Raw genomic sequence first — 25845 nt, forward strand, 5'->3', positions numbered from 1 at the left:
AACTTGATATGATATGATTTTGGCTGTGGGTTTGCCCTTTTTCTTACTTTTCATAACCAAAACGCAGGGATGTTAGAGATATATCACATTTACAAGGAATTTTGTGTGGGCGCTTGACAAGTCCTCACTAATAATCTCACTACACTTTGAATTTAAAATTACTGGGAAAACTTACCATTCAGGAAATGGGTTATATTCCTCGTGAAGGCTTGCTATATGAAGTGCAGGAAGGTTTTTTTTCTAATAAATTTGTGCCGAACCGCGATGAAACTAAATAACACTTCACCACTTTTCACTACTTTACTTTTACAACTAACATTCGCCCGAGATTAAATAAAACCTTCTGAATACGATGTTTTCAGCATGCTGGTTCCTAAGAAAAAGAAATATGATTTTCTTACGGTGGGAGCTAAGCATGCAGCTTAAAATGGTATTGCAAAACGTATGTCAAAAATTAACTCTAAGATATTAGAAGATTTGTTTAATAGGCACTAAACTCATAGGTTTCTCTACTTATGAATGGTATTCACAAATCTAATAAAAGTCCTATAAAAAACAACCTAACTCGTGAAGTTTAAAAAAAAGACCTAAAATTTAATAAAGGCCGTTTGGTTACACATATGTACATGCATACATAAACATAAGATATATGGGTTAGATTTATAGCAAACTAAAAAGTAAATTACTGAAAAAATAGGAGGAAAAATCTGCAAGCTTGTACAAACGGTACGAGCGGGCGTTATTTCATTTTTGAAAAGGACATTGTTAAACGCCCCCTCGTTGTCGAAAAAGGCACCCACAGCAAACACTTTGTGTTCATGGGCTCCCTCTTTTTGCTTCACAATCGAATTGAGAGCAGCTTCCGTTGATCTGCTTTTACAACCCCCAGTAACCTCGAGGAATCCTTTCCCGTATGTACAGATCAACCAAGCACTCCAAGGTTTTAAGAAGAAACGACGAGAGACTGATTATCATTTAATACTAAGGTAATACATGACCATGTTCGAAGACTTCGGAATATAGCTAAGCCTAAGGTAAGTTAGTGTAAATGACGGCCAACCAGCGCCAGGAAACCCTTAAAGAACTTTGTAATGCAAAACCTGAAAAAAGCAGCTTAACTACGTATTTTAATTGTGTATTAGAATTTCTTAGTATTTATGGGGTTTTTGTGTAACGAACCAAATATTTTTGTTACACAATTTTGTTTTCAATACCTTTTCAAATGCATTTGACAGATAGCAATATCCACAATCTAATGTAATTTGGTTAGCGAGGGTGAAGCTGAGAACTGCCAATAACTAGTAACCCTTGTATGGTAATGATATACTGTTTTTGATGAAAATTTTCAGTTTGTTTTAAACTTAAATTACAGGTATCGAAAATGAGATTTCAAGACAGTGAAAAATTGAAGGCATTGCTCTTGTCAGCCCTGTTAGTTCACGGTGCAGTCGCTGGAAACCCGGATGCTAAGAGGCTATATGACGATTTGTTGAGCAACTATAATAAGCTTGTTCGGCCTGTCGTAAACACTACCGATGTGCTCAAAGTCTGTATAAAATTGAAATTATCACAACTTATTGACGTGGTGAGTATTTGAATCATTGAGCCTTTGAGGACACAAAACAAAACAACAACAAAAACAAAAGTTTTGGAATATTCATCAAAAAAAAAAAAAATGGTCGTAGCAGGCAATTTTTAATTTCCATTTTTCGCAAACATTAAGGCCATCATTACACCACTGGAGAATACGTTGATTCCATAATAAATCACAAATTGGCTTTTGCAGTCATTGGGACAATATCTAATTGTTCATTTCACAATTTTTAAAAGTTTTTTTCTATACCGAGATATACTTTTATGGATATAGAGAATATATAATTTCAATATTAGTATTGTGTACCAGATTTATAAATAAACAAATGAAAGGCGCGATAACCTCCGAAGAGATTTTGGGCCGAAAAGCGCGGCCAATTTGCGTCGTGCTCCTTTTAATTTTTCCTACAAATTAGCGGGACGGGTGCTACATGTTTTATGCCGACTCCGAACGGCATCTGCAAGACAGACGAATTTTCACTGAGAAGATTTTCATGGCAGAAATACAAATACAAATCACTGCCGAGGGGCGATCCGGCTTAGAAAAACTTTTTTCTAATTGAAAAAGCTTTTTTCTAAATTTTCGATGCTGCTTTGACCGGCAGTTGAACCCACGATCTTCGGTATGTGATATCTGGTGTGAAGTGACAGCAGCAGCGACTTTCCTCCTCCGTAGTTAAGAGCCGTTTGCAGTTCTTAAGAGAACCAAAAAATCCATGTGAAATGATACTCAAGAAATGCCTGCCAAAAATTTTATTTTTCAGTATGCATCTGACATTTCGGGAGGCAAACAAAGTTAAACATACATTAAAATTCAATATGATCGCAAGTTGTAAACACCCTTTAAAAGTAAAGCCATTTATTTCTGAGTTGGTGAAATATTAAAAAAGTTTCTTACTTGCTCGTTTTGCCAGCATGAAAGCTTATGTTCTAATTTAATTTTTTGGTTAATCTTCTGCCTGCCGAATATTTCATCCAAATGCCTTGATTTTACATATTTTAAGCCCTTCTACTGTTATTCCTTTTACTGCTAGAAAAAGAAAATAAGACAATAATACACTTCGCTAAAAAATGAAATCAATACTTACACGTTAAAAATGTATAAAGATCTTCAAATAAATTCCATGATTTTAGAAGATCAGCCAAAGCGTCATCATGCGAATCTTCGAATCCAATCACTTCAGCATCAATTTGTGTATTTTGCAGCATTTCGTTGCGTAGAATTAACTCAACAGTACTATTATCTTTTTCGTGTAATAAGTTATATGCGAATTTTAGCAGAAACTTTATCGACACTGACCAGAGAAAATTTCTTCTACTATTGGTTACTTTGGAATAAGTTTTTAGTTCACGATGTTTTGCTTCGAATCGAAAGCTCCAATAAAATCTCGGTGGCCCCGAATTGCGAATGACAGTTGGATAATGAATTACATTATGATGTTTCGGTTTCAAAGGATCATTGAACAATTCAAGGTACTTTCTGTTATGTTGCACAATAAGAAGTTCAATTTCATTAATTTGTTGCTCGTTTAAACTTGGTCTAAGAAGAAGGTAATCTATTAGTTTAATTAGTTCGCAAAGAAACGACCACACATCATCATTTGCAGGAATTAGATGCCCTAAAATTAAGGGTAAGTAATGAATAAGTGTCCACAGTTGTATATAGCTTTTTTCCTTTCTAAGTGGGAAAGAGTTATATCTTTGCAAATATTAGATGCATCCGTGTCTCCATATGAAAATATCTTTTTTAGAAAATTTAATTGATCAAGTGTAAAAATATGATTATGGATGTAATAGTTTATTATATTAGCTAGATCATAATGTGCAACTCCTTCAAATATGTCATGCATTATGTCAACAGCATAGTTTTCTGTAACATGAAATGAAGGAATTCTATTGAGCAATGAGTCCTTCGTCACGCCGTTTGATTGATTACTAACGTCTTCAGTATAATTTTCTGAATTTCTCAGTGACAATGGATTCTCCTTACACAAACGCAAAGTATTTGCCTTTGAATCCATGCAAAATCGACAAAAGTGATTGGCACTAAAAAATTTACTGAAATGAAGAATCTGATTACGGCCAAGGTTATAACCTAATACAAGTCCTAAAACAAAGTAAACTATTTTACTATTACCGTTTCAATCAAGGAACTTATTGTCCAGTCATTTCCAATTTTTTTTTGATGTTCGGCTTTAATGAGGGCGACTAAATATATATGATTTAGTTTTGACACATTTTCTAAATAAATACGTATAAAGCAGTCACCGCCTGTGATCTATTATGAGATCCCAGTGGATTATTAATTTCAAAATCATCAACATAAAGAAAATATGGAATACAAGCTTTGCCTTTAGAGTAAGATATTTTACTTGCCCACAATTTTCCCTGAACAAAATTTTTTAAGTTACGTGAATCGCCATTATATTGCTCCATTCTTTTCAAGCATTTTTCTAGTACTTGTGGTTTCTCAAAAATTTTTTTTATTGTGCAATGATAATGTGAATTTACGAACCTTTTTTTTAGTTCCTTTTCAGATATAAACTTATTCTCTTCTTTACAATTGTTTTAAAATTTCTTATTTTGAACTTCTGAGGAAGTGCTTTTACCAGGTATTGGATTGGTTTCTGTGTTCATTTTTGTAACTACTTCATTTACAGGGGAACTCTTTAAGTTAATTCTTAAAATATGATAATTTAAATGTATTTTATAAGAGTAAATATTTACAAATGATTGTCTACAAAAACTATAGGGGCATATATATTAACCTTTTTTAGCGAAGTGAATTATTTTAAGATGCCTTATCAAATTGTTAACGCTTGAAAAATTCTCCTTACAAATAAAGCATAACATTTTAACTACGAATCTGCTTCTATGACTTAGATTTTATTATTCACCCGTCTGCAAAATGTCGCGTTAATGTTGAAATCTCAAATTCGGTACTACAATCGTATCCAGGACGCACTTTTTAAGAACAAATCAATAGTTCCTAAAATTGTTGGAATATATTCTGTATTGGTTTGAAACTATTTAGAATGCATCTAAACCACGCGTCGCAAAAACTTTTAAGTGATTGTACTGTCACATACGCAATGAAGACCCCTGATTTAAACACGCATATGTGTGTGTGTTCAAGGCTGGTTTATTCATTTAAATAGTTAACTTAGAAAATGATGTTTACAGCTTTGTCGACTTTTTATAGATTAAATAAGTTTCTTGGGTGTCATTGCAAGTTACCTAAGATAACTTTATAAAAATAAACAAGAACTTTTATAGATTTAATAAGTTTCTTAGGTGAATTGCAAGTTACCTAAGATAACGTTATAAAAATAAACAAGAACTTTGATAGATTAAATAAGTTTCTTAGGTGAATTGCAAGTTACCTAAGATAAATTTATAAAAATAAACAAGAACTTTGATAGATTAAATATGTTTCTTAGGTGAATTGAAAGTCCTAATATCTATATATATAAAAATGAATTGCTGTTCGTTAGTCTCGCTAAAACTCGAGAACGGCTGAACGGATTTATCTTATCTTGGTCTTGAATTATTCGTGGAGGTCTAGGGAAGGTTTAAAAGGTGAGAAAAATTCGAATACTTGCCGGGAAAATACTCAAAACAGCATATTTCCTCGAGATATAGGCCAAAACGTGGACCCGGGTACCCCTAGAGTGTGTTTATAGAATATGGATATCATATGAAAGCTGTTGATGAGTGCTTTAGTAGAGGGTAATTTTCATACCCCTGGGTGACTAGGGTCTCGAGATATAGGCCAAAACGTGGACCCGGGTACCCCTAGGGTGTGTTTATAGAATATGGATATCAAATAAAAGCTGTTGATGAGTGCTTTAGTAGAGGGTAATTTTCATACCCCTGGGTGACTAGGGTCTCGAGATATAGGCCAAAACGTGGACCCGGGTACCAATAGGGTGTGTTTATAGAATATGGATATCAAATAAAAGCTGTTGGTGAGCGCTTTAGTAGAGGGTAATTTTCATACCCCTGGGTGACTAGGGTCCCGAGATATAGGCCAAAACGTGGACCCGGGTACCCCTAGAATATGCATATCAAATGAAAGCTCTTGATGAGTGCTTTAGTAGAGGGTAATTTTCATACCCCTGGGTGACTCGGGTCTCGAGATATAGGCCAAAACGTGGACCTGGGTACTTCTAGAATGTGTGTATAGAATATGGCTATCAGATGAAAGCTGTTCACGAGTGCTTTAGTAGGGGGTAATTTTCATACCCCTGGGTGACTAGGGTCTCGAGCTATAGGCCAAAAAGTGGACCCGGTTACCCCTAGAATCTGTTTATAGAATATTGATATCAGATTAAAGCTGTTGATGAGTGCTTTAGTAGAGGGTAATTCTCATACCCCTGGGTAACTAGGGTCTCGAGATATAGGCCAAAACGTGGACCCCGGTACCCCTAGAATGTGTTTATAGAATGTGGATATCAAATGAAAGCTGTTGATGAGTGCTTTATTAGAGGGTAATTTTCATATCCCTGGGTGACTAGGGTCTCGAGATATATTTTCATACCCCTGGGTGACTATGGTCTCGGAATATAGGCCAAAATGTGGTCAGACGGAAAAAGCTTATTAAAATGTATGCAGATTGGCCAAATTTAGGGCAGGACAACGTCTGCCGGATCTTCTAGTTACTTTATAAAAATAAACAAGAACTATGTTAGGTTAAACTAGTTTCTTCTAGATGTTTACAAGTTATCTAACCTAGCATCGCCTACTTTGCTAAGCTAACAAATTACTTGCCTGCGAACAAAAGTTATCCAAGCCACCACTGTTAAGATTACTAGAAACTTCGTTGAATTACACCATGTTAGGTGTTAGCACGTGTTACATAAGATAATTTAGATATATTAACTAATCTTTGTTTACATTGATCAAGTGTGAGTTTCCCAAATACCTTGTTGATTTGCATATAGTTTTCAAAGTTCATATAAAAAAAAAAAAAAATACCTAGGATAACTTAGTCAAAATATCCCCTGTTTTTTGTTCCCCAAAGTGCTTAGGTAATAAATTACCTAAGCTTTTTTTCCATTGTCGAGCATAAATTGTGTAAGCACATTGGTAGGATGTAGAAGTTTCTTGGCCCCATACAAAATTCTTTAACTAAGTCAACTTTTTTCTATTTGCAATTGTTTTTTCTCTGTGTGTAGTAACATTTGTCTGTCTAACATTACATTTAATGGGCATTTTTCTAAAAATAAAACATATATGTTTATAAATCGTTTAAAATAGTTTTTGCATTAAGTAGCCCAAGATTTATGCCTTTCAAAATAATTTTTTGATAGGATTTTTAAGTTTATACACCTAATCTCCCCGAGCTTAACTTCTATGTTTCATACTTCCTTCTTTCAAAAATTGGTTACGAAAGGGCTTTCGTTTGAGTTTCCAAATCGAAAACATATATGGTATTTTGCTTAATTGTGCCCAACTTGAAGAACTTAGCTTAATTGGAATGGGAACAGCTCCTGGATACAACCGAGCACGTTTGTAAATACTCAGATCTGACGGACAGCTGATAAAATCAGTTTCCTGGAAATTATTTTCAGAAAGGTGAGATGAATTTATTAATACTAAATTATTTTCAGAAAGGTGAGATGAATTTATTAATACTAAGCATATCTTTCCATCCATCGCTTAAGTCTTTGTTCGCTGCCCTTGCTGTTGTAGCACGCACCGCAATCTTCATAATTTCTGCTCCTTCTCATACTTCTACATTCTATGATCCAAATGGTCCTGTAAAAGGACTCAAAGGGTTCATAAGCGCTATAAAAAGTTTTATAATCTTACAGCTTCCGCAACCCAATTGTCAACCTTATCTAACCCAGGGGAATTCTGTTACAAATATGAAAGTATCATGCAAATATTTAGCAGGCCATAGTCTCGCCCATATTTTTTTGGGGGCTCTTAGAGTGCGACCACTTCTTGTTCGATACGTTATTGGAGGTGCTACAATTAGATTGTTTGAACTCGTTGCTTCAGAATGCAAGCTCTCCGGCGTTGTATTCTCACCTGCTATGATGGGAGCTTCATACTCATATTCAGCCGAGAGCAATGGTTCCTCCACATTACAATCTGCGTTATTATGTATGTTATTTTCATGGCTTGTATTAATATCTGCGGTACTATTATATTCAATTTGAGTAGTATGAGTTGGGAGTATATTGGAACTCATATAACAATTCACTAGCATTGAAGTTTTCAGTACGAGACTTAGTGATCAGGCATCAATTGCGTCTGAAGAGATTATTAAAACTATCTTGCATAACATATGAGCGCCCATTACCAACTTCTACTACTTTACCGTGGTGCCAGTCGGCCCCATATTTCTTGAACAGTACTGATTCAGCCACCCTTAATACCGGGATTTAGCGTTAAGATCATAATAGCATTTTTGTTTATATCTTTTTTGTTTGAATTTTTTCTGATTTATTTCCTTTAAATTATCTTTTACCAAGAGCGAGTCCGAAGTTGGTAATTTTATTTTAAAGAGCCTACCGAAAAACAGTTCTGACGGTGTTAGCTGCATACACGCCAAAGGCATCGTATTGTATTCCAGCATTCGTTTTCGAAATTGCTCTGGTTCATTTGCTTCCAAACATCGATTTAATATGTTATTTGCTATAGCTACGCCCTTTTCCGCTAGACCATTACTTTGCGGATACCTAGGGCTTGAGAATTTCAATTGGATATTGCATTCAATTGCGAATCGTTCAAACTCTGCCGACCGAAAAGGACCGTTATCACATTTTATAATTGTTGGATATCCAAGTTTGTCAAATAACTGAGATATCAATACCACGATTTCTTTGCATGTTTGCTTTTTAGGCTTTAATGCGACTAAATAATTGGAGTATGTATCTATCAGAGATAAGTAATCATGACTACCGTATTCAAATAAGTCTATTGCTACTATGTGATATGGATATTTGGCAATTTCTTCCTTTACTAGTGGTTCCTTCTGATTGTTTCTCTTAAACTTTTCACAAATCTTACAGGTTCTTTGATTTGATAATTCATTCCTGGCCATTAGTATAACTTTCTTGCCGGCGCAAAAGTTTTTCAATCCCCAAATGAGGGCCATGTAACCACGTTGCTACTTTCTGTAATTGTGATGGTATGATCAACCGATGATCCAAAAATAATAACCCGTTCTCATAATGTAATTGGCTTTTAAACTTAAAAAAGTGTTGGCTAAAATCATTCAGTTGATGATATCCCAGCCACCCTTCCTCTATGTATTTACAAATCCGTGAGTATTTTTCATCTGTCTTTAAATTTTCCTTATATAATCGATAGTTTTCTTCCGAAATACAGACCGATTTTGTCAACGAGTGAAAATTCCCGATAGCGCTTACACACAAGGGCCATTTGCGAATAAGTCAACAAAAACATGAACATTCGCAGAAGTCGCGTGGTGTCATTATCAATATGTATCTCGTTTAATTAATGTTTCCAAAGGTTTATGATCACTTTCAACAGTAAATTCTCGTCATGATCAATATGTATCTCGTTTAATTAACGTTTCCAAAGGTTTATGATCACTTTCAACAGTAAATTCTCGCCCGTGCAGGTAAAAATGAAACCTTTAGCATGCAAACACCATGGCTAAAAGTTCTTTCTCTATTTGGGCCTATTTTTGTTCACTCTGACTGAGAGTTCGTGAAGCAAAGGCACAGGGTGCTCGTTTTGAGTAATTACACACCCTAATCCATCTTTCGATGCGTCAGTTTGTACTACCACGGGTTTCTTTAGGTCATATATTGCTAACACTGGTTGCTATGTTATAATCTATAACAATTTCTCGCACTCTTGGTCATGTTTGTCCGTCCAGTTGAACTCTGCATTATTTCTTATCAAATTCCGAATGCCTGCTGTCCCTTTTGTGAGGTTCGTAATAAATTTAGCCAAATATTTAAGTAAGCCTAAGAATCTTGAAACTCCCGTTTTATCATTCAAAATTGAATCTCCGTGCTTTAAGTCCGCTTTAATTTTCCCTTTTGCAAATATATTGCCCATGAACCTTACTTCGCGTGTTCGATACTGCATTTTTTCCTGATTAAACTTTATGTTATTTTTACCCTGTCTAACACTAATTTCAAGATTCGATCATGCTCCTCTTCATTTTCCGCACAGATAGCCAGATCATCAAAGTAAGTTAACACTCCCGGTAATCTCCGAAAATTTGAATTATTTTTCTTTGAAACATTTCCAGTTGAGTCCAAAGGTTGTTAAGTCAGAATTATCTTTGTTGAGTTCCATATGTCAAACCCCAATCTTTAGATCTAAGACCAAAAACATTTTTTTATTCAACGGTTTTGACGTTAAGTCATCAAATATTGGAATTAGAAAATATTCACGCTTGATACAATCATTGAGTGGTTTTGGATCTAAACAAATCCGCAATTTCCTATTGGGTTTCTCAATTATTTCAGGTTATTAACCCGAGCAGTTGGATATTCTACTGGGGAAATTATTTTATCTCGAACTATTCTGAAGCTCAGATTTTAGTCAATCTGTTAGGGAATTCGGTATACGCTTTTTGTAATGAAGAACTGGCTTTGAATTATCCTACAATTGAATTTTGAATTTTCCCGGAAATTTACCAGTGCCGTTAAAAAACATCGTTACATTTTTTTAATTCTTCTTTTGATTGCGGAAAACTAACAATTCCTTGGATATCCAGCCGTTTAATTAAACTCAATACTACTCTGGTCCGAGAACTCGTTCGCAATTGGCATTGACTACAAGAAATTCAGCTGTATGCTCCGTATTTAATTTTAAGTCTAAACATTTCAAATTGGTTGTACCGAAAATTTTAAGTTAATTACCGTTGTAATCGTAAACAGAAAAATAGTTTATTTAATTATCAAAATTTATTTTTCGTTTTTTAGGTAAACTTATGCGAATTTAACAGTAGAAAAAGGCTTTTGACCATTATTTGCTTGGTGCAAAGTTAAATAAAACTCCACTATTTCGGCTCGACGTTTCGCTAAGCACCTTAGCTTCTTCAGGAGCGAAGCTGAATTTATTTAGTTATTTTTATTACAAACAACAACAATGAGCATAAAAGAAAACATTAGGAAAAATGGTTAAAAATAAGCAAAAGGATTATTTTAATAGAACACTTACATATATAAATGTATGTATCACTGGATTACATCGAATGCGTCACAAATTCAAAGAAAACGTTTTTGTTTACTAAAAAATAACTAAATTATACATTAGAAAAGCAAATATAAAAATTATACTAGCTATATGTAGTACACATGTCATTAAACTGAACTTTGATCACCCAGCATATTTGGTGTATTTTGCTTACATATGTGCGTATGTATGAAAGTGTGTGTGTAAGTGAATACCTAAGTACCTAAGTATAAGAATATATAAACAATACCTTATAAGCATAAGAGATATGCGGCGGAGATGTCAGCTGTGTCTTCCTTTCTATTAACAGTTCACTCTCCATTTTGCATAATTCTTAAGCTTCCTGTTGTGTATCTCACTTTTTCCCGTCTTTCCTTATCCAATATTCTCACATTAAGTAGATGAGCAGAATGTCCGCTTTCCGTTGTGTGTTGCGACAGTGCTGTGTTATTTTTCTTTTTGTTTGTACCTATATATATTTCATTGCAATTTTCATTCTCTGTTCCTTTGCATGGTATTTCGTATACTATATTGTTATGTTGTGAAAGTGGGATAAGGCTTTTTGTTTTAGTGAAAATACTTTGTAGAGTCCGATTTGATTTCTAAGCCAAGCATGTACTATTTTTGTTATGTATGTCACACTGAAAAACTTCTTAGGTTGGCTTACACTTTTTGTTGTTGGCAAGCTGCTAATTATTTTTTTTCTATTTGTGCTACCTTGTGCTGTATAAGATTTTGCATTAGGGTATACGGGTAATTATTGTTTCTTAAAATCTCACGGATTTTATTTATGGTGGTATTCCAAAATTGTTTTGACTTTGTATTTAAAAGGTTGGGCAGAGAGAAATTTTATGACGCGCGCCGATGATGTTGGTTTTGTATACCAATCTAGGACTAATTCCTTTTCCATTCTGTGGATTCGTGTGTCTAGAAAAGGAATGTTGCCGCTCTGCTCTATTTCAGATGGTTTGTTTGATATTTATTTAATGTGTCTAATATAACGACCAAATCTTTGTTTAATTAATGCAATGTTGTCATCCACGTATTTGAGTAGAAATTGTATGTTAATGTTATATTTTTGCTTAAACTCAGACATAGTATCATTTAGTAAGTCATCCATGACTATGTCGGCTATGGTTGGGGAGAATGGATTTCCCATGAGCATATCAAACCTTTGTGAATACAGTTTTTCATTGAACATAAAAATGGTACTCATATAATGTCGCATGTTTGTAATAATTGCGAAGTTGCAAAGTTACCACTACGGTTAAATGAATGCCCCATGGCAAACCGTGATGGCAAAACTAATAAAAGTCAGCTGTTAAGTTTGTTTATTGTCATTTGTAAAAAGTAAACATTTAAAAATGCCGAGAATAAGCGAAAAAAAACTGCTTAATTTATTGCAAGTAGTAGCATTAAATGATTTGATGACTGTCAGGACGAAGGTAATAACTAAAATTGTATTTTGCTTCATATGAGTAAAGTTTTATATTTTTTTGTAGAAGAGGAAGGAAGAAAAGAAGATAAAATATTGGAGGAACTTCTGTTTGTTTGTGTCCTAGGCGGAGAATGCAGATAGAGTGTGCCGTTTATTCAAAATAGCGTTCCAAATTGTAAGAAGTTTGTAAGGGAAGTGTTATGGGAGCTTGATGAGAGCAGATTCAAGAAGATTACACGCGTAAGTTGGAAAACGTTCGAAGTTATTTTAAATTTAATAAAGGATGATGAGGTCTTCAACCAATCACGTTCTTGTAAACAGTTCCCTCTGGAAACACAATTAGCAATCGTATTATATCGCTTAGGCTCAAGCGGTGAAGGTGCTACTTTATCTTAGTTTATCACCGAGAGAATTTTCAAAGCGCTATTAAAGTATAAAGATCGTTATCTGCTTTGGCCAAATGTCGATGAACGTAAAAAGCTCGTATCAGAGACCTGGCATGAACTACCGAATTGTGTGGGATACGTCGATGGTACAGAAATTCCATTGGCAGAAAAACCTTCGCAAGACCCAGAAGCTTACTTTTCATACAAGCATCACTACTCTGTTAAAGTTCAAGCCGTTTGTGATAATAGGCTTCAAATAAGACATTTGGTGTTAGGCTATCCAGGTAGCGTTCATGATGCTCGTATATTTAATAACAGTGCATTGTCCAATGTAGCTGATAAATTGGAGGAGCTGAATGGATCGCCGGCAACAATGCCTATAAATTGTCTCGCACAGTTATAACACGATTCAGAGAAAATTCTTGAGAGATAACACAATGCCAACGGACTTTCTTTAACAAAATATTGAGCCGTTATAGGATTAGAATTGAACATTGTTACAGCATGTTGAAGGAAAGGTTTGGCAGCCTAAAAAACTTGAGAAAACAAATAAAAGATGAAAAATGCATGAGAAAAGTTAACAAATGGATTATCTGCTGCGTATTGTTGCACAATCTTATGCTACAACAAGATGATCCCTTCGATTACGAACTTGAGCAATCGGAGCACGATGCTGGATATTCATTACCAATTGCTTAAACTAACGAAGGGGAAGCAGTGCGACGAACCATCTACGAAATGTTAAGTTATGCACACAATGAATAAAGAATTTGTACTGACACGTAAATGGTTTCTTACTTTTCCGAACTAAATTCAAATTGAACACGCATATCCATTAATCTGTTTAATCGTCGAAGGTCTATAACTCCATGTAAAAAATTTTTTATATACATTTATACAACCAAGAATATCGGGAAGAATTTGTTCTGTTCATTCTTCCATTTTTCTTCCTGCACTTGTGTATCCCTTATTCGATGTATCTTTCCACTGCAACTCCCTCTCCATTACGGGAACCCGGGAACAACCCCGACGGCTGCACTGTATTCCATTCTGCACATTCCACCTGAAGACCTGGTAGCAAAGCACATAGCGTTAACAACTGCAACCAGACTCGGTGCCTCGGGGTAGCTTGACGCCCACCATACTGCCATAGTAGTATAGCGTCATCAATCACAAGACGAACAGACTACCTAATTCCCTATCATTATGGGTATTTTGACTGAACACTGCCTTCTGGCGTCACATGCCTTTAAATTAGGCTTGGTCAGTAATAGCAGATGTAGGAAGTGCGGGCTGGTGGAGGAAACGATCGAGCACATTCTGTGCTCGTGCGCTGCGCTTGCCAGGCTAAGACTACAGCTATTAGGAGTGATACAGCTGTCAGATCTAGAAGCAGCAAGTGGCTTAAGTCCTAGGAAGCTTCTAGTATTTGCCAAGAGGACGGAGGTATTTTATAACATAGGTCCTGGTTTTTGATAGGGGTTTTCAGTTTGGTCCTTAAAACAAACTTCTGGTAACACTACGGACTCATTTAGTCTATGTGATGTCCTCATGGACTGGCCAGTTCAACCTAACCTACCTTCCCTCTTTTTAAAGTTGCGCCTAAGTAAGGAGAAATTTTCTTTGGCATTTAATTTAAAGAAGAACGTTAAACACTTATAAGCTAGTTAGGAATATATACTGAAGCATCGTTCCCTATAAATCTGTACGCAAAGCAGCAATCCCCACAAGCCATTTTAATAAGAAAATAAATAAAATTTGAAACTCAGTTACTTTGGCAATAGATGTCCAATTATGGAGTTTCCCACTCCCAGCTTTTAATTTAATTAATGCTGATTTAAACAATGCTTTTTTAAATAATGCTAATAATTTAAATAATGCTTTACATTTTAGCAACTTATGGTTTATTAAAACTTTTCAATCTCTCGTTCTCCAATCTTATCTTTTCCATTTCGATTCTTTCTTCTTTCTCTAGTTGTAGTTTCTGCAGCTTGAATTTGTTTTCCTCTTTTTCTTTTTCGAATTCCAGTTTTTGTGATTCCAATTCTACCTTTTTATTTTGAAATTCAAGTAATAATGCAAATGGGTTCGAGTTGTGAGATCTCTTAAAATTTCTTTTTGGTGTATTGGTATTGCTTTGCGTGGAAACACCTGATGTGGTGGACAGAATAGACGGACTAACAACAGTCTCTGATGTAGACGGTAGCATAATAGACGGACTGACTAACGGGCTCTCGGGCAAACTTGTTGAAGATGTTACCCGTCAATTCCAGTAAATATATTTACTTCAATAGGTTCCAAAAGTGAAAGTGGCATGCTCGATTGGTATAGGGCTGGTGGCTGCACGTTTACACGACGTCCAAATATTGCGTACAAGTCATCATAAAACGGACACATTTTTAAAATATATTCTTCAACACTTTTCACATCTCCACTTTCAAGCAATCTTGCACCTGTTTCTCCCTTCTATTTTAATGCGGACGAAAAAGTAGTTTTAAGATGCCTCATTTTTGTGCGCAAAACATCCCATTTGATGCAGCATAAATTTGATGAATTCTGCGTAATGCGCTCGTAGAATTTTTGAGCAGTTGGTTTCTATAATAAGTTTATCACATATTAAACAACCTGTTATTGAAAAATGCAAAAATATTACCTCGAACTCTTCTGGATTAGCCTTTACAGTTTCCACTACATTCGTGAGCAAATCTTTAGTTTGCTGTTCTGTCCACCGAAAAGTGCCATTTATACGCCCACGTTTTTTCTGTAAATACGGGTATATTATGCATTTATTTTTGTTGTTAGTTTTTGCAAGAATATTAAAGTTATATACTTACTTCATCCATTTTGGAGAAACTAAAATTAAAAAAATCGTGATTTTTTGTGAATTGCTTTGGTAATCAGCTGATATTGATTTGCGATAAAATGCCATGGATGCCACTCAAAACAGCCTCGCATAGTTGCCATTATGTCGCAACACAAATTCCATACAAAAATGAGCTGATGAGTTGCAACTTTGCCATTTTGCGACGTTTGCAACGAATGCAATAAGTATGCGACATTAAATGAGTCCCCTTAAATTAATTATTTTCTCTCAGGCAAAAGTCTAATATTCGCTTGAATTTTGGTTTAGGTATTGTAAAGATTCGAGGACCGGTTTAAATTAAACAGGAACTTTTGTTTATAAATATAAATTTACCTTTATTCGTGCTTTTCTAAGTACTTGTTGAATTCAGGTTTCTTCTGGAGATAATACAGTACTAGAGATCAGCGATAACAATGTATGTTGAATGTATGCTTTATAAACCGAAGGCGTCCTGCACATTGCAGACAATATAATCTTACAGCTTTACACGCCTCCTTAAATTTATATTATTTTCAAGTCAATATATACATATCATATTCCTGAACTTTTAAAATTTTTCTCGACACAAAAATTTAGTAAATATGTCAGCAAAATTCTCATTTGAGTTTACTTTTACTACATCTATGATATTTCTTTGTACGCATTCATGTACATAATGATAGTTAATTTCAATATGCTTAAAATTTTTAGTAAAATTACCATACTTTGCTATATTAATTGATCCGGAGTTATCTTCATATACACGAATTGGTTTTACAAATTTTAAATCGAACGCTTCTATATTTCTGTTACAAATTTCAATTCACTTACTGTTTCTGACAATGCTACATACTCTGCCAATGTTGAAGCTTTTGTTACAGATTTTTGCTTTCGCGATTTCCAATATACAACATTTCCAAATAATCTTATTACATACCCTGTTATAGATTTCCTATCTAAGGTGTCACCAGCCCAATCGGCATCGACATAACAATCGAGAATATTGACATTTTTATTTCATTTTTATAGGTAAGTTTCAAATATTTAGTTGAGTATAGATACTTTAATATACGTAGCAAATATTTGTAATGCATTTTATCGTAACAATTTTGATATCCACTCAAGTAGTTCACACTAAAACTTATGTCTGGTCTTGTTGCTGAATTTATATATAATAAATCCCCAATAAATTTTTATATTTAATGCTTGGTTCACACATATCTGATTTTTCAACTTTTAAATTCATTTCCATAGGTGTTCTATATACTTTGCTCATTTCTATGTTATACATTTTAGCTAATGACTCAATATATTTTGTTTGACTCACTTTCATTTCATTTTTACTAGGATCATAATCTACGCTTATACCGAGATACTCTTTAATTTTCCCAAGATCTTTCATTTTGAATTTTTTAGATAATTGGCTTTTCACTTTAATAATTTCGTCCTCATTTCTCCCACAAATTAATAAATCGTCAACAAAGATTAACAGGTAAATTATCCCATTTCCAATTTTACGAATATATAAACACGAATCAATTTGATTTCTGTTAAACCCAATAAGCGTTAGAAATGTATCAAGGCATTCGTACCGTGCACGTGGACTTTCATTTAAACTACATAATGCTTTCACCAGTTTGCATACCCTATTTGTACCATCGTAACCCTTTGGTTGTTTAACATAAACTACGGACTGTACCTTGCCGTTCAAGAATGCTGTTTCTACATCCATTGTTCAACTTTCAAGCCCAATTGGCAGCAATATGATAATAAAACTTTTACTGTTTGCATCTTAGCAACAGGAGAGTAAATTTGAGGGGATGTGTGGAATAATGGTATAAGTCGAGTTACACCGTTTTTCCATAAATCAACTAAATAAAAGCAGCACGATTACATACACATACCATATTAATCTTAGAAAATAATAGTGATATTTATCAAAGATATTAGCTTCATTTATGGAAAATTTGTATAACTCTCTAATAAAATTTTGCAGTAGTGAAGAACCGAAATGGTATGAAAATATATTCAATGTCGTAGACCAGAGAGAACTGAAAAATAAAAGAATTGAAGTGGTTTCAGAAACGACTAAGCAGACAGAGAACTCCATTGTTAAAAATAGAAGAGGTTTAAAAATGATAAAAATATCAAACAAAATATTGCTAAAAATAACAAAAGGAAATAACAGATAGTTATAAGCACATCCAAATAATAGAATATAATGTATTTAACAATGGTTATTAATGTATCTACTATTTTGTTTAATAAAGTATCTCCATCAAAATATTTGATATTCGATCTATGTAATAACGGTATAACTAAAAAAAAAAAAAAGAAATGATCCATTTTCTAATAAAATTATATATATATAAAATTTGTTACTTTTTCTCATCAAAGAATCATACTATCTAAAATCCTACCAAGTAGGATTATTATACATTTATTTTTACCTGCATTGTTAAGTTTTTTCACTTTTCTCAAAAGGTTGATTCTTGAGTTATACCGTTTTTCCACACATCCCCTCATTTCATCAATTTCATCTATCTGTTGAAAACCTCTTATTATATAACTAGTCTCGCTTTATACGTTCCCTCTGATTTTCTACTATAAACCCATTTTACATCCAAAATTTTGTTATTATCTAAATTTTCAACTTACTTCCACGTTTTATTTTTATGCAGGCAATCAATTTTTTACTCATAGCTCTTTTCCAAAAAGTAGCTTCGCTGGACTCTATCGCCTCCTCAAACGAATGTGGTGTATCAATATTACAAAGATTTACATAAATATTATTGCAAGTGTAATCTTCAAGTTTCTTTGGCTGTTTCCTAACACGCTTTGATTTGCGAACCTTAGATTGAGTTTCTTCATTTTTAGAGTTTTCAGATTGTACTTCAACCCTGTCACAAGTTTCACCTTCTCTAGGGTCTGTACTTTTGAAACTTTCATCTAAAGATCTATTATGAGAACCCTCCTCAACATCACTGCTTTCATCCATGGACTCATCTCCGTCCAAACCAATACATTTAACGTCTTCCTCAACAAACTCTACATGCCTAGCAACTATGACTTTATTAATTAAAAGAACACCTCTCAAAATACCCAACTCTGCCTTTTTGTCCCATTTGGAGGTTCTTTTTTGTTCTAGTTTCCCGACAAAACTTTGCTGCCGTATAACCTCAAATTTGAAACATCCGTCATTTTTCCAAAAAATATCTCATAAGGCGTTTTATTTTCAATAGTATTTGTTAACGCACGGTTTTTCAAATATGTTGCCGCACAAACTATTTCTGGCCAATACTTTTTTTCTAAATTTGCTTCAGCCAATAAACAGCGAGACATATTCATTATAGTTCTACTAGCCTTTACCCGGCGTACGTTGTAACGCCCGAGATCGACTGAATGTTGCCTTATTTTTTCTGTTTTGTTTGTTGATAATTTAGTTTATTGTTCTGTAAATTGAATTGAATTTCATTACGTACGCATATTTAGTGAAATTTTCGTTTAAAACATTTTATTATTGTATCTTATTGTAATGCAGTAAGCGATTGTCCTTGTGCTTTGTTGATTGTAATTGCAAAAGCAAGGCGTACCCGAAACTGAAGAGCTTAAAATTGATTGGTAAATCTGTAGGAACCATTGGGATCCGTGGTATGGGCACATCTTCACCTTTACTTTTACCGCTGATGATTGCTGCTTCGATTACATTCGCCATTAATTTCTTAACGCAAAGTCTGGTTCCATTGCACAATTTTGGTGGGTCTAAATTCCGAAGAAGAATGATTGGTGAGCCAATTTTCAAAGTTAATATATGCGCATACATTCCAGATGATTCAATTGGATAATTCACAATTTGATCTTCATCTGTAACTGTGTCGATCGATTTATACTTCGTCGCTTCTCCAGGAATTTGATTTTGAATGCGATCATTGATTTTGTTAACATGATAATTTTTGGGAGCTAAAATTGCTCGTTTGCATAGCCAAAAAAAATTAAAATTTTAAATTCTTAATTCTGAAATATGAAAAACCTTCGTCTTGATCGAAGGAACCTATAGCGAAAATTTTGTGATGATTGAAGTGTGAGAAATACGTTTCCATAGGGAACATACACACAGAATTTGATTTTTATAGAAGATGTATGTAGATAGACTGAAGCTAACAAATTTTTTTAAAGGCGGCAGATTACGAAACGTCCAAAAAGAATAATAGCCAAACTCAACAATGCAGTCAAACTTTAGGTGTTAAAATAACCAAAGTTTGTACGGCAGCATAGTTCTGTAAAATCCCATTTGTAGGGAAGGTGCCACGTCCCTTTTTTCCCAATTTCACATTTTACTGGAGGTGTTAGGACTTAACGTCATATAGCTCCTTACCAATTTTTATTATCCTACCAATACTACATCTAGAGATATGCAGTATGATATATTCCATTTGTATGGGAGGTGCCACGCGCCCTTTTTCCCAATTCCACATTTTCTTGGTGTTGTTAGGGATTGACTTCAACTCCTTACTGAATTTCAATGTTCTGGCGTGTATACCTTCAGAGTTATGCATTACCAAAAATTCCATTTGTTCGGGAAGTGCCACACCCCTTTTATATATCGAAATAATTTTTAGCCTAAAACCTTCGTGTTGATCGAAGGAACCTATAGCCACAATTTGGTGTTGATTGAAGTGTGGGAAATACGTTTCCATAGCAAAACACACACACACGCATACACAGAATTTTATTTTTATATATATAGATATAGATAGACTGAAGCTAACACATTTTTTTAACGGCGGCACATTATTAAACGTCCAAAAAGAATAACAGCCAAACTCAACAATGTAGTCAAACTTTATGTGTTAAAATAGCCTAAGTTTGTACGGCAGCATAGTTCTGTAAAATCCCATTTGTAGGGAAGTTGCCACGCCCCTTTTCTCCCAATTCCACATTTTACTGGAGGTGTTAGGACTTAACGTCATATAGCTCCTTACCAATTTTTATTATCCCACCATTACTACATCCAGAGATATGCAGTATGATATATTCCATTTGTATGGGAGGTGCCACGCCCCCTTTCCCAATTCCACATTTTCTTGGTGTTGTTAGGGATTGACTTCATATAACTCCTTACTGAATTTCAATGTTCTGGCCTGTATACCTTCAGAGTTATACAGTACCAAAAATTCCATTTGTACGGGAGGTGTCACGCCCCTTTTATATATCGAAATTATTTTTAGCCTAAAACCTTCGTGTTGATCGAAGGAACTTACAGCCAAAATTTGGTGATGATTGAAGTGTGGGAAATACGTTTCCATAGCGAACACACACACAGAATTTGATTTTTATATATAAGGTATTCCATCCCATTTCGACCAATTTTGAACCCGACCCCCTTAGAATTGGCTGAAAGTTTTTCTTCTTTTTCTAGCTTACGAAAGACGTTTTTCAAATTTTTTCATCCAACTTAAAAAAAGTTATGAATTTTAAAAAAACACCTTTTTTCTTTTCAAAATGCTATAACTTTTTCAAAAATTGACCGTTTGGGATTTTTTGTTTTTTTTTTTAATTTGTTTTTAAATGTACTTTTCGGAAAAAATTCAAAAAAATTTTTAAACACAACAAACAAATGTTACTAAACTTTCAAAAGCGCGCCTAAAAATCATATCCACACCATTAGGAATAAACTACATACAGAGAGTATGTGCCTACATGGTGATCAAAAGGAATATAAACAAAAAAGGCAACTCTTAGAGACCAATTGTACAGCGAACAACGGGACATTCATATGGCTTAGCAGCTAAAGGCATCTACCTTTGCACTGATATGAATGTTGGAGATTCGAGTTCAACGCTCAGCTCCCGAAAAGCTAGCTGATGAAGAAGTGAAATTCAGAAACATGTCCTAGTAACCATCGCCCTTTTGTAAACTTACAATTTTTCTCTAATATCAATTACAAAAACCATTGTATAAAGCAATATGAGCAAAAGCTCGCTAATTAAATACATATGATCATATTGATATAATAGTAACAGCGGAAGTATTAAAAACAAATACTGTAAAAATCCGAACAAATGTTACTAAGCTTTCAAAAGCGCGCCTAAAAATCATATCCACACCATTAGGAATAAATTACATACAGAGTGTATGTGCCTACATGGTGATCAAAAGGAATATAAACAAAAAAGGCAACCCTTAGGATCAATTGTACAGCGAACAACGGGACATTCATATGGCTTAGCAGCTAAAGGCATCTTCCTTTGCACTGATATGAATGTTGGAGATTCGAGTTCAACGCTCAGCTCCCGAAACGCTAGCTGATGAAGAAGTGAAATTCAGAAACATGTCCTAGTAACCATCGCCGTTTGTAAACTTACAATTTTTGTCTAATATCAATTAAAAAAACCATTGTATAAAGCAATATGAGCAAAAGCTCGCTAATTAAATACATATGATCAAAATTGTTAAAGTTTTTTTTGTAATTTTTCAGTTTTTCGAGATTTTTCGAATTTCGCCCTGTTTTTCTCATAAAAAACTTCAATCAATTCTGCAATCATCCCCACTAATCCCGGAATTTTTTTTTTATTTAATTGAAAAATTAAAATTTTTTTTGTATTTTTTCCAAAAAGTACATTTAAAAACCTATTAAAAAAAATGATCCCAAACGGTCAATTTTTGAAAAAGTTATAGCATTTTGAAAACAAAAACGGTGTTTTTTTTTAAATTCATAACTTTTTTTGAGTTGGGTGAAAAAATTTGAAAAACTTCTGAAAAACGTCTTTCGTAAGCTAGAAAAAGAAGAAAAACTTTCAGCCAATTCTGAAGGGGTCGGGTTCAAAATTGGTACAAATGGGATGGAATACCCCATATATAGATTAAATCTCCCCGCAGTTCCATTCAATTCGTGAACATATGCTGGACAATTATTTATAACGATCCCTCTCTCATTTGCAAAATTATAAAACCTACCATTCAAATACTCTGAGCCATTATCACATCTCAAAAACTTAACTCTTTTTCCAGTCAAATTTTCACTTTCCTTTACATACTCAACAATAGAATCAAATTCTTCCGCTTTAGAATTCATAACGTACAATTTAGCTATTTTACTATAATCTTCCATGAAAGAAGCAAAATATTTTTCACTTTGCCATCCGGTTGTTGAAAACTGTCCACACACATCAGTGTGTACAATTTCCAACAAATCCTTGGCCTTTTGTTCTCAATACATGTTTTACATTTCACAAACTTGGATTCCATTTCTATCGGCATTCCTTTTAGGATTTAATTTTTTGACATGACATTTATATATTTAAAGTTTATGTGACCCAACTATCGGTACCACTTTTCCTTGTTGCTCATATTTTTCGTATTTTTAAGCTATTGCATAGATTTTATCGCGGGCTTGGCGACTAAATAAAAAAAAACCGTAACGGATATTTGTCAAAAAAGATCCGAAAAGGCTCGAAAAGGTTCGGTGTTAGCAACAGGCCAAATACATAAAATTGGATCTCTATCATAAACAGCGGTGAGCACCACTACATTTACATGGTTACCAAATTGAGAATGTGTTATATAAACACGAACGCGTAGCGAGCACGAAAGCAAAATCAATTATTTATTTAGTTTGATTTCAATGCTTGAACGGTGAACACGTGTCACACGCACTCTTTGGTACTCTGTTTTAAGCGCGCGTGCGACACTTCCTCACCGGACGACCATCGAAATCAAACTAAAAGAGCTGTCGTTGATTTTCACGATGTAGCCATTGTGCTATCGCTTATCGTATACATATTGGTCGCTTACAAGCCAACCTAATAAAACCTCACTGCGTTTTTTAGCGCACGCAAACAACCGGCGTTTTTTGCCCTAGTCCAAATAAGCATGCGTTGCGACAATGTAAAGCATGTGTGCAAACATCAAATCTAAGTGTCACGCAGAACAAAAATTGGAAATCGAGTGAGGATTTCACGCAGCAAATTCAATTTGAGTTGCTCTCATACAAGTTGTATGTGCATGAGACATTTTTGACAGAAAATGACTTGCGTGCGTTTATATTAGGTTGGCTTGTTAGCAGGTGCTAAGCTCACGCCCACCCCGGATCATAAAGTTAAAGTTAAAGTTAACATTAAAGTTAAAGTTAAAGTGAATGTTAAAGTTAAAGCGAAAGTTAAAGTTAAAAGTAAAGTTAAAGTGAAAGTTAAAGTTAAGGTTAAATTTAAAGTTAAAGTTAAAGTAAAAGTTAAAGTTAAAGTTAAAGTTAAAGTTGAAGTTAAAATTTAAGTTAAAGTTAAACTTAAACTTAAACTTAAAGTTAAAATTAAAGTTAAAGCTAAACCTAAAGTTAAAGTTAAAGTTAAAGTCAAAGTTAAAGTTAAAGTTAAAGCTAAACTTAAACTTAAAGTTAAAGTTAAAGTTAAAATTAAAATTAAAGTTAAAGTTAAAGTTAAAGTTAAACTTAAAGTTAAAGTTAAGGTTAAAGTTAAGGTTAAAGTTAAAGTTAAAGTTAAGGTTAAAGTTAAAGTTAAATTTAAAGTTACAGTTAAAGTTAAAGTTAAATTTAAAAATAAAGTTAAAGTCAAATTGAATGTTAAAGTTAAAGTGAAAGTTAAAGTTAAAAATAAAGTTAAAGTTAAAGTGAAAGTTAAATATTAACTTCTCATTTATTCAATAAAAGTAAAAAAATTGTTTTCTTATCGGTCACCACGCTTAAAAAGGTTAACTTAAATTAATATCAAAGACAAAAGTTGAATTAATATCAAAGAAAAGAAAATGTTGCATAAATATTTTAATTGCATAAGTTGATAATATGCAATAACTTTACCGCGGCAGTCCCCGAGTGCCACACGTCCTTTTTTATTTGCTACATTAACAACCAGTTCATATGTTTTTAGTTTACTTTTCATTATGTACAAACCATTTGTTTTAAAAGCTAATGCCGTTACTATACCACAATTGTTAATAATTTTGGTCACATTTTCTTTCGATACCAATATGTTATTTTGTGTTAATTTACTGAAACTGATCAAATTTGATTTCATATCTTTTATATAAAAAACATTTCGCATTTCGATACAATTAATTTTTCCGAACGCTTCAAAATACCTTACAACATTAACAATTTTTGTTGCTTTAACAACCCTATTATATCCTAGATATTCATCAACCGGTGTTTGCAATAGCTTAAAATTTTAAAATTACTTTTCATCGTTTATTATATGGTCGGTACAGCCACTATCTAATAACCATTTAATCTTATTAAAGTTAAAGTTAAAGTTAAGATTAAAGTTAAAGTTAAGATTAAAGTTAAAGTTGAAGATGAAGTTAAAGTTAAAGTTAAAGTTAAAGTTAAAGTTAGAGTTAAAGTTAAAGTTAAAGTTAAAGTTAAAGTTAAAGTTAAAGTTACAGTTAAAGTTAAAGTTAAAGTTAAAGTTAAAGTTATAGTTAAAGTTAAGGTTAAAGTTAAAGTTAAAGTTAAAGTCAAAGTTAAAGTTAAAGTTAAAGTTAAAGTTAAAGTTAAAGTTAAAGTTAAAATTAAAATTAAAATTAAAGTTAAAGTTAAAGTTAAAGTTAAAGTTAAAATTAAAGTTAAAGTTAAAGTTAAAGTTAAAGTTAAAGTTAAAGTTAAAGTTAGAGTTAAAGTTAAAGTTAAAGTTAAGATTAAAGTTAAAGTTAAGATTAAAGTTAAAGTTAAAGTTGAAGATGAAGTTAAAGCTAAAGTTAAAGTTAAAGTTATAGTTAAAGTTAAAGTTAAAGTTAAAGTTAAAGTTAAAGTTAGAGTTAAAGTTAAAGTTAAAGTTAAAGTTAAAGTTACAGTTAAAGTTAAAGTTAAAGTTAAGGTTAAAGTAAAAATTAAAGTTAAAGTTAAAGTCAAAGTTAAAGTTAAAGTTAAAGTTAAAGTTTAAAATAAAGTTAAAGTTAAAGTTCAGATTAAAGTTAAAGTTAAGATTAAAGTTAAAGTTAAAGTTTAAGATGAAGTTAAAGTTAAAGTTAAAGTTAAAGTTAAAGTTAAAGTTATAGTTAAAGTTAAAGTTAAAGTTAAAGTTAAAGTTAGAGTTAAAGTTAAAGTTAAAGTTAAAGTTACAGTTAAAGTTAAAGTTAAGGTTAAAGTTAAAGTTAAAGTTAAAGTTATAGTCAAAGTTAAAGTTAAAGTTAAAGTTAAAATTAAAATTAAAGTTAAAGTTAAAGTTAGAGTTAAAGTTAAAGTTAAAGTTAAGGTTAAAGTTAAAGTTAAAGTTAAGGTTAAAGTTAAAGTTAAATTTAAAGTTACAGTTAAAGTTAAAGTTAAAGTTAAAAATAAAGTTAAAGTTAATGTTAAAGTTAAAGTCAAATTGAATGTTAAAGTTAAAGTGAAAGTTAAAGTTAAAAATAAAGTTAAAGTTAAAGTTAAAGTGAAAGTTAAATACTAACTTCTCATTTATTCAATA

General features: G+C 33.1%; 1 protein-coding gene across 6 annotated transcripts in view; it reads left to right on the forward strand.

Annotated features, from left to right (window-relative positions):
* Positions 1-25845, forward strand: part of LOC137240702 (acetylcholine receptor subunit alpha-like) — a 339359-nt gene that overhangs the window by 42411 nt on the left and 271103 nt on the right. For 4 of the 6 annotated variants that reach the window (XM_067767330.1, XM_067767303.1, XM_067767338.1 and 1 more), the window contains exon 2: positions 1373-1585. In XM_067767330.1, coding sequence (XP_067623431.1) covers positions 1382-1585 — 204 coding nt within the window. In that variant the 5' untranslated portion in view covers positions 1373-1381. Of the gene's footprint in view, positions 1-1349; positions 1586-25845 lie in introns of all 6 variants that reach the window. The other 2 variants (XM_067767323.1, XM_067767312.1) reach the window with 1 other exon arrangement.

This window comes from Eurosta solidaginis, chromosome 1 (genome assembly GCF_040869045.1).
Source record: "Eurosta solidaginis isolate ZX-2024a chromosome 1, ASM4086904v1, whole genome shotgun sequence".
NCBI lineage: Eukaryota > Metazoa > Arthropoda > Insecta > Diptera > Tephritidae > Eurosta > Eurosta solidaginis.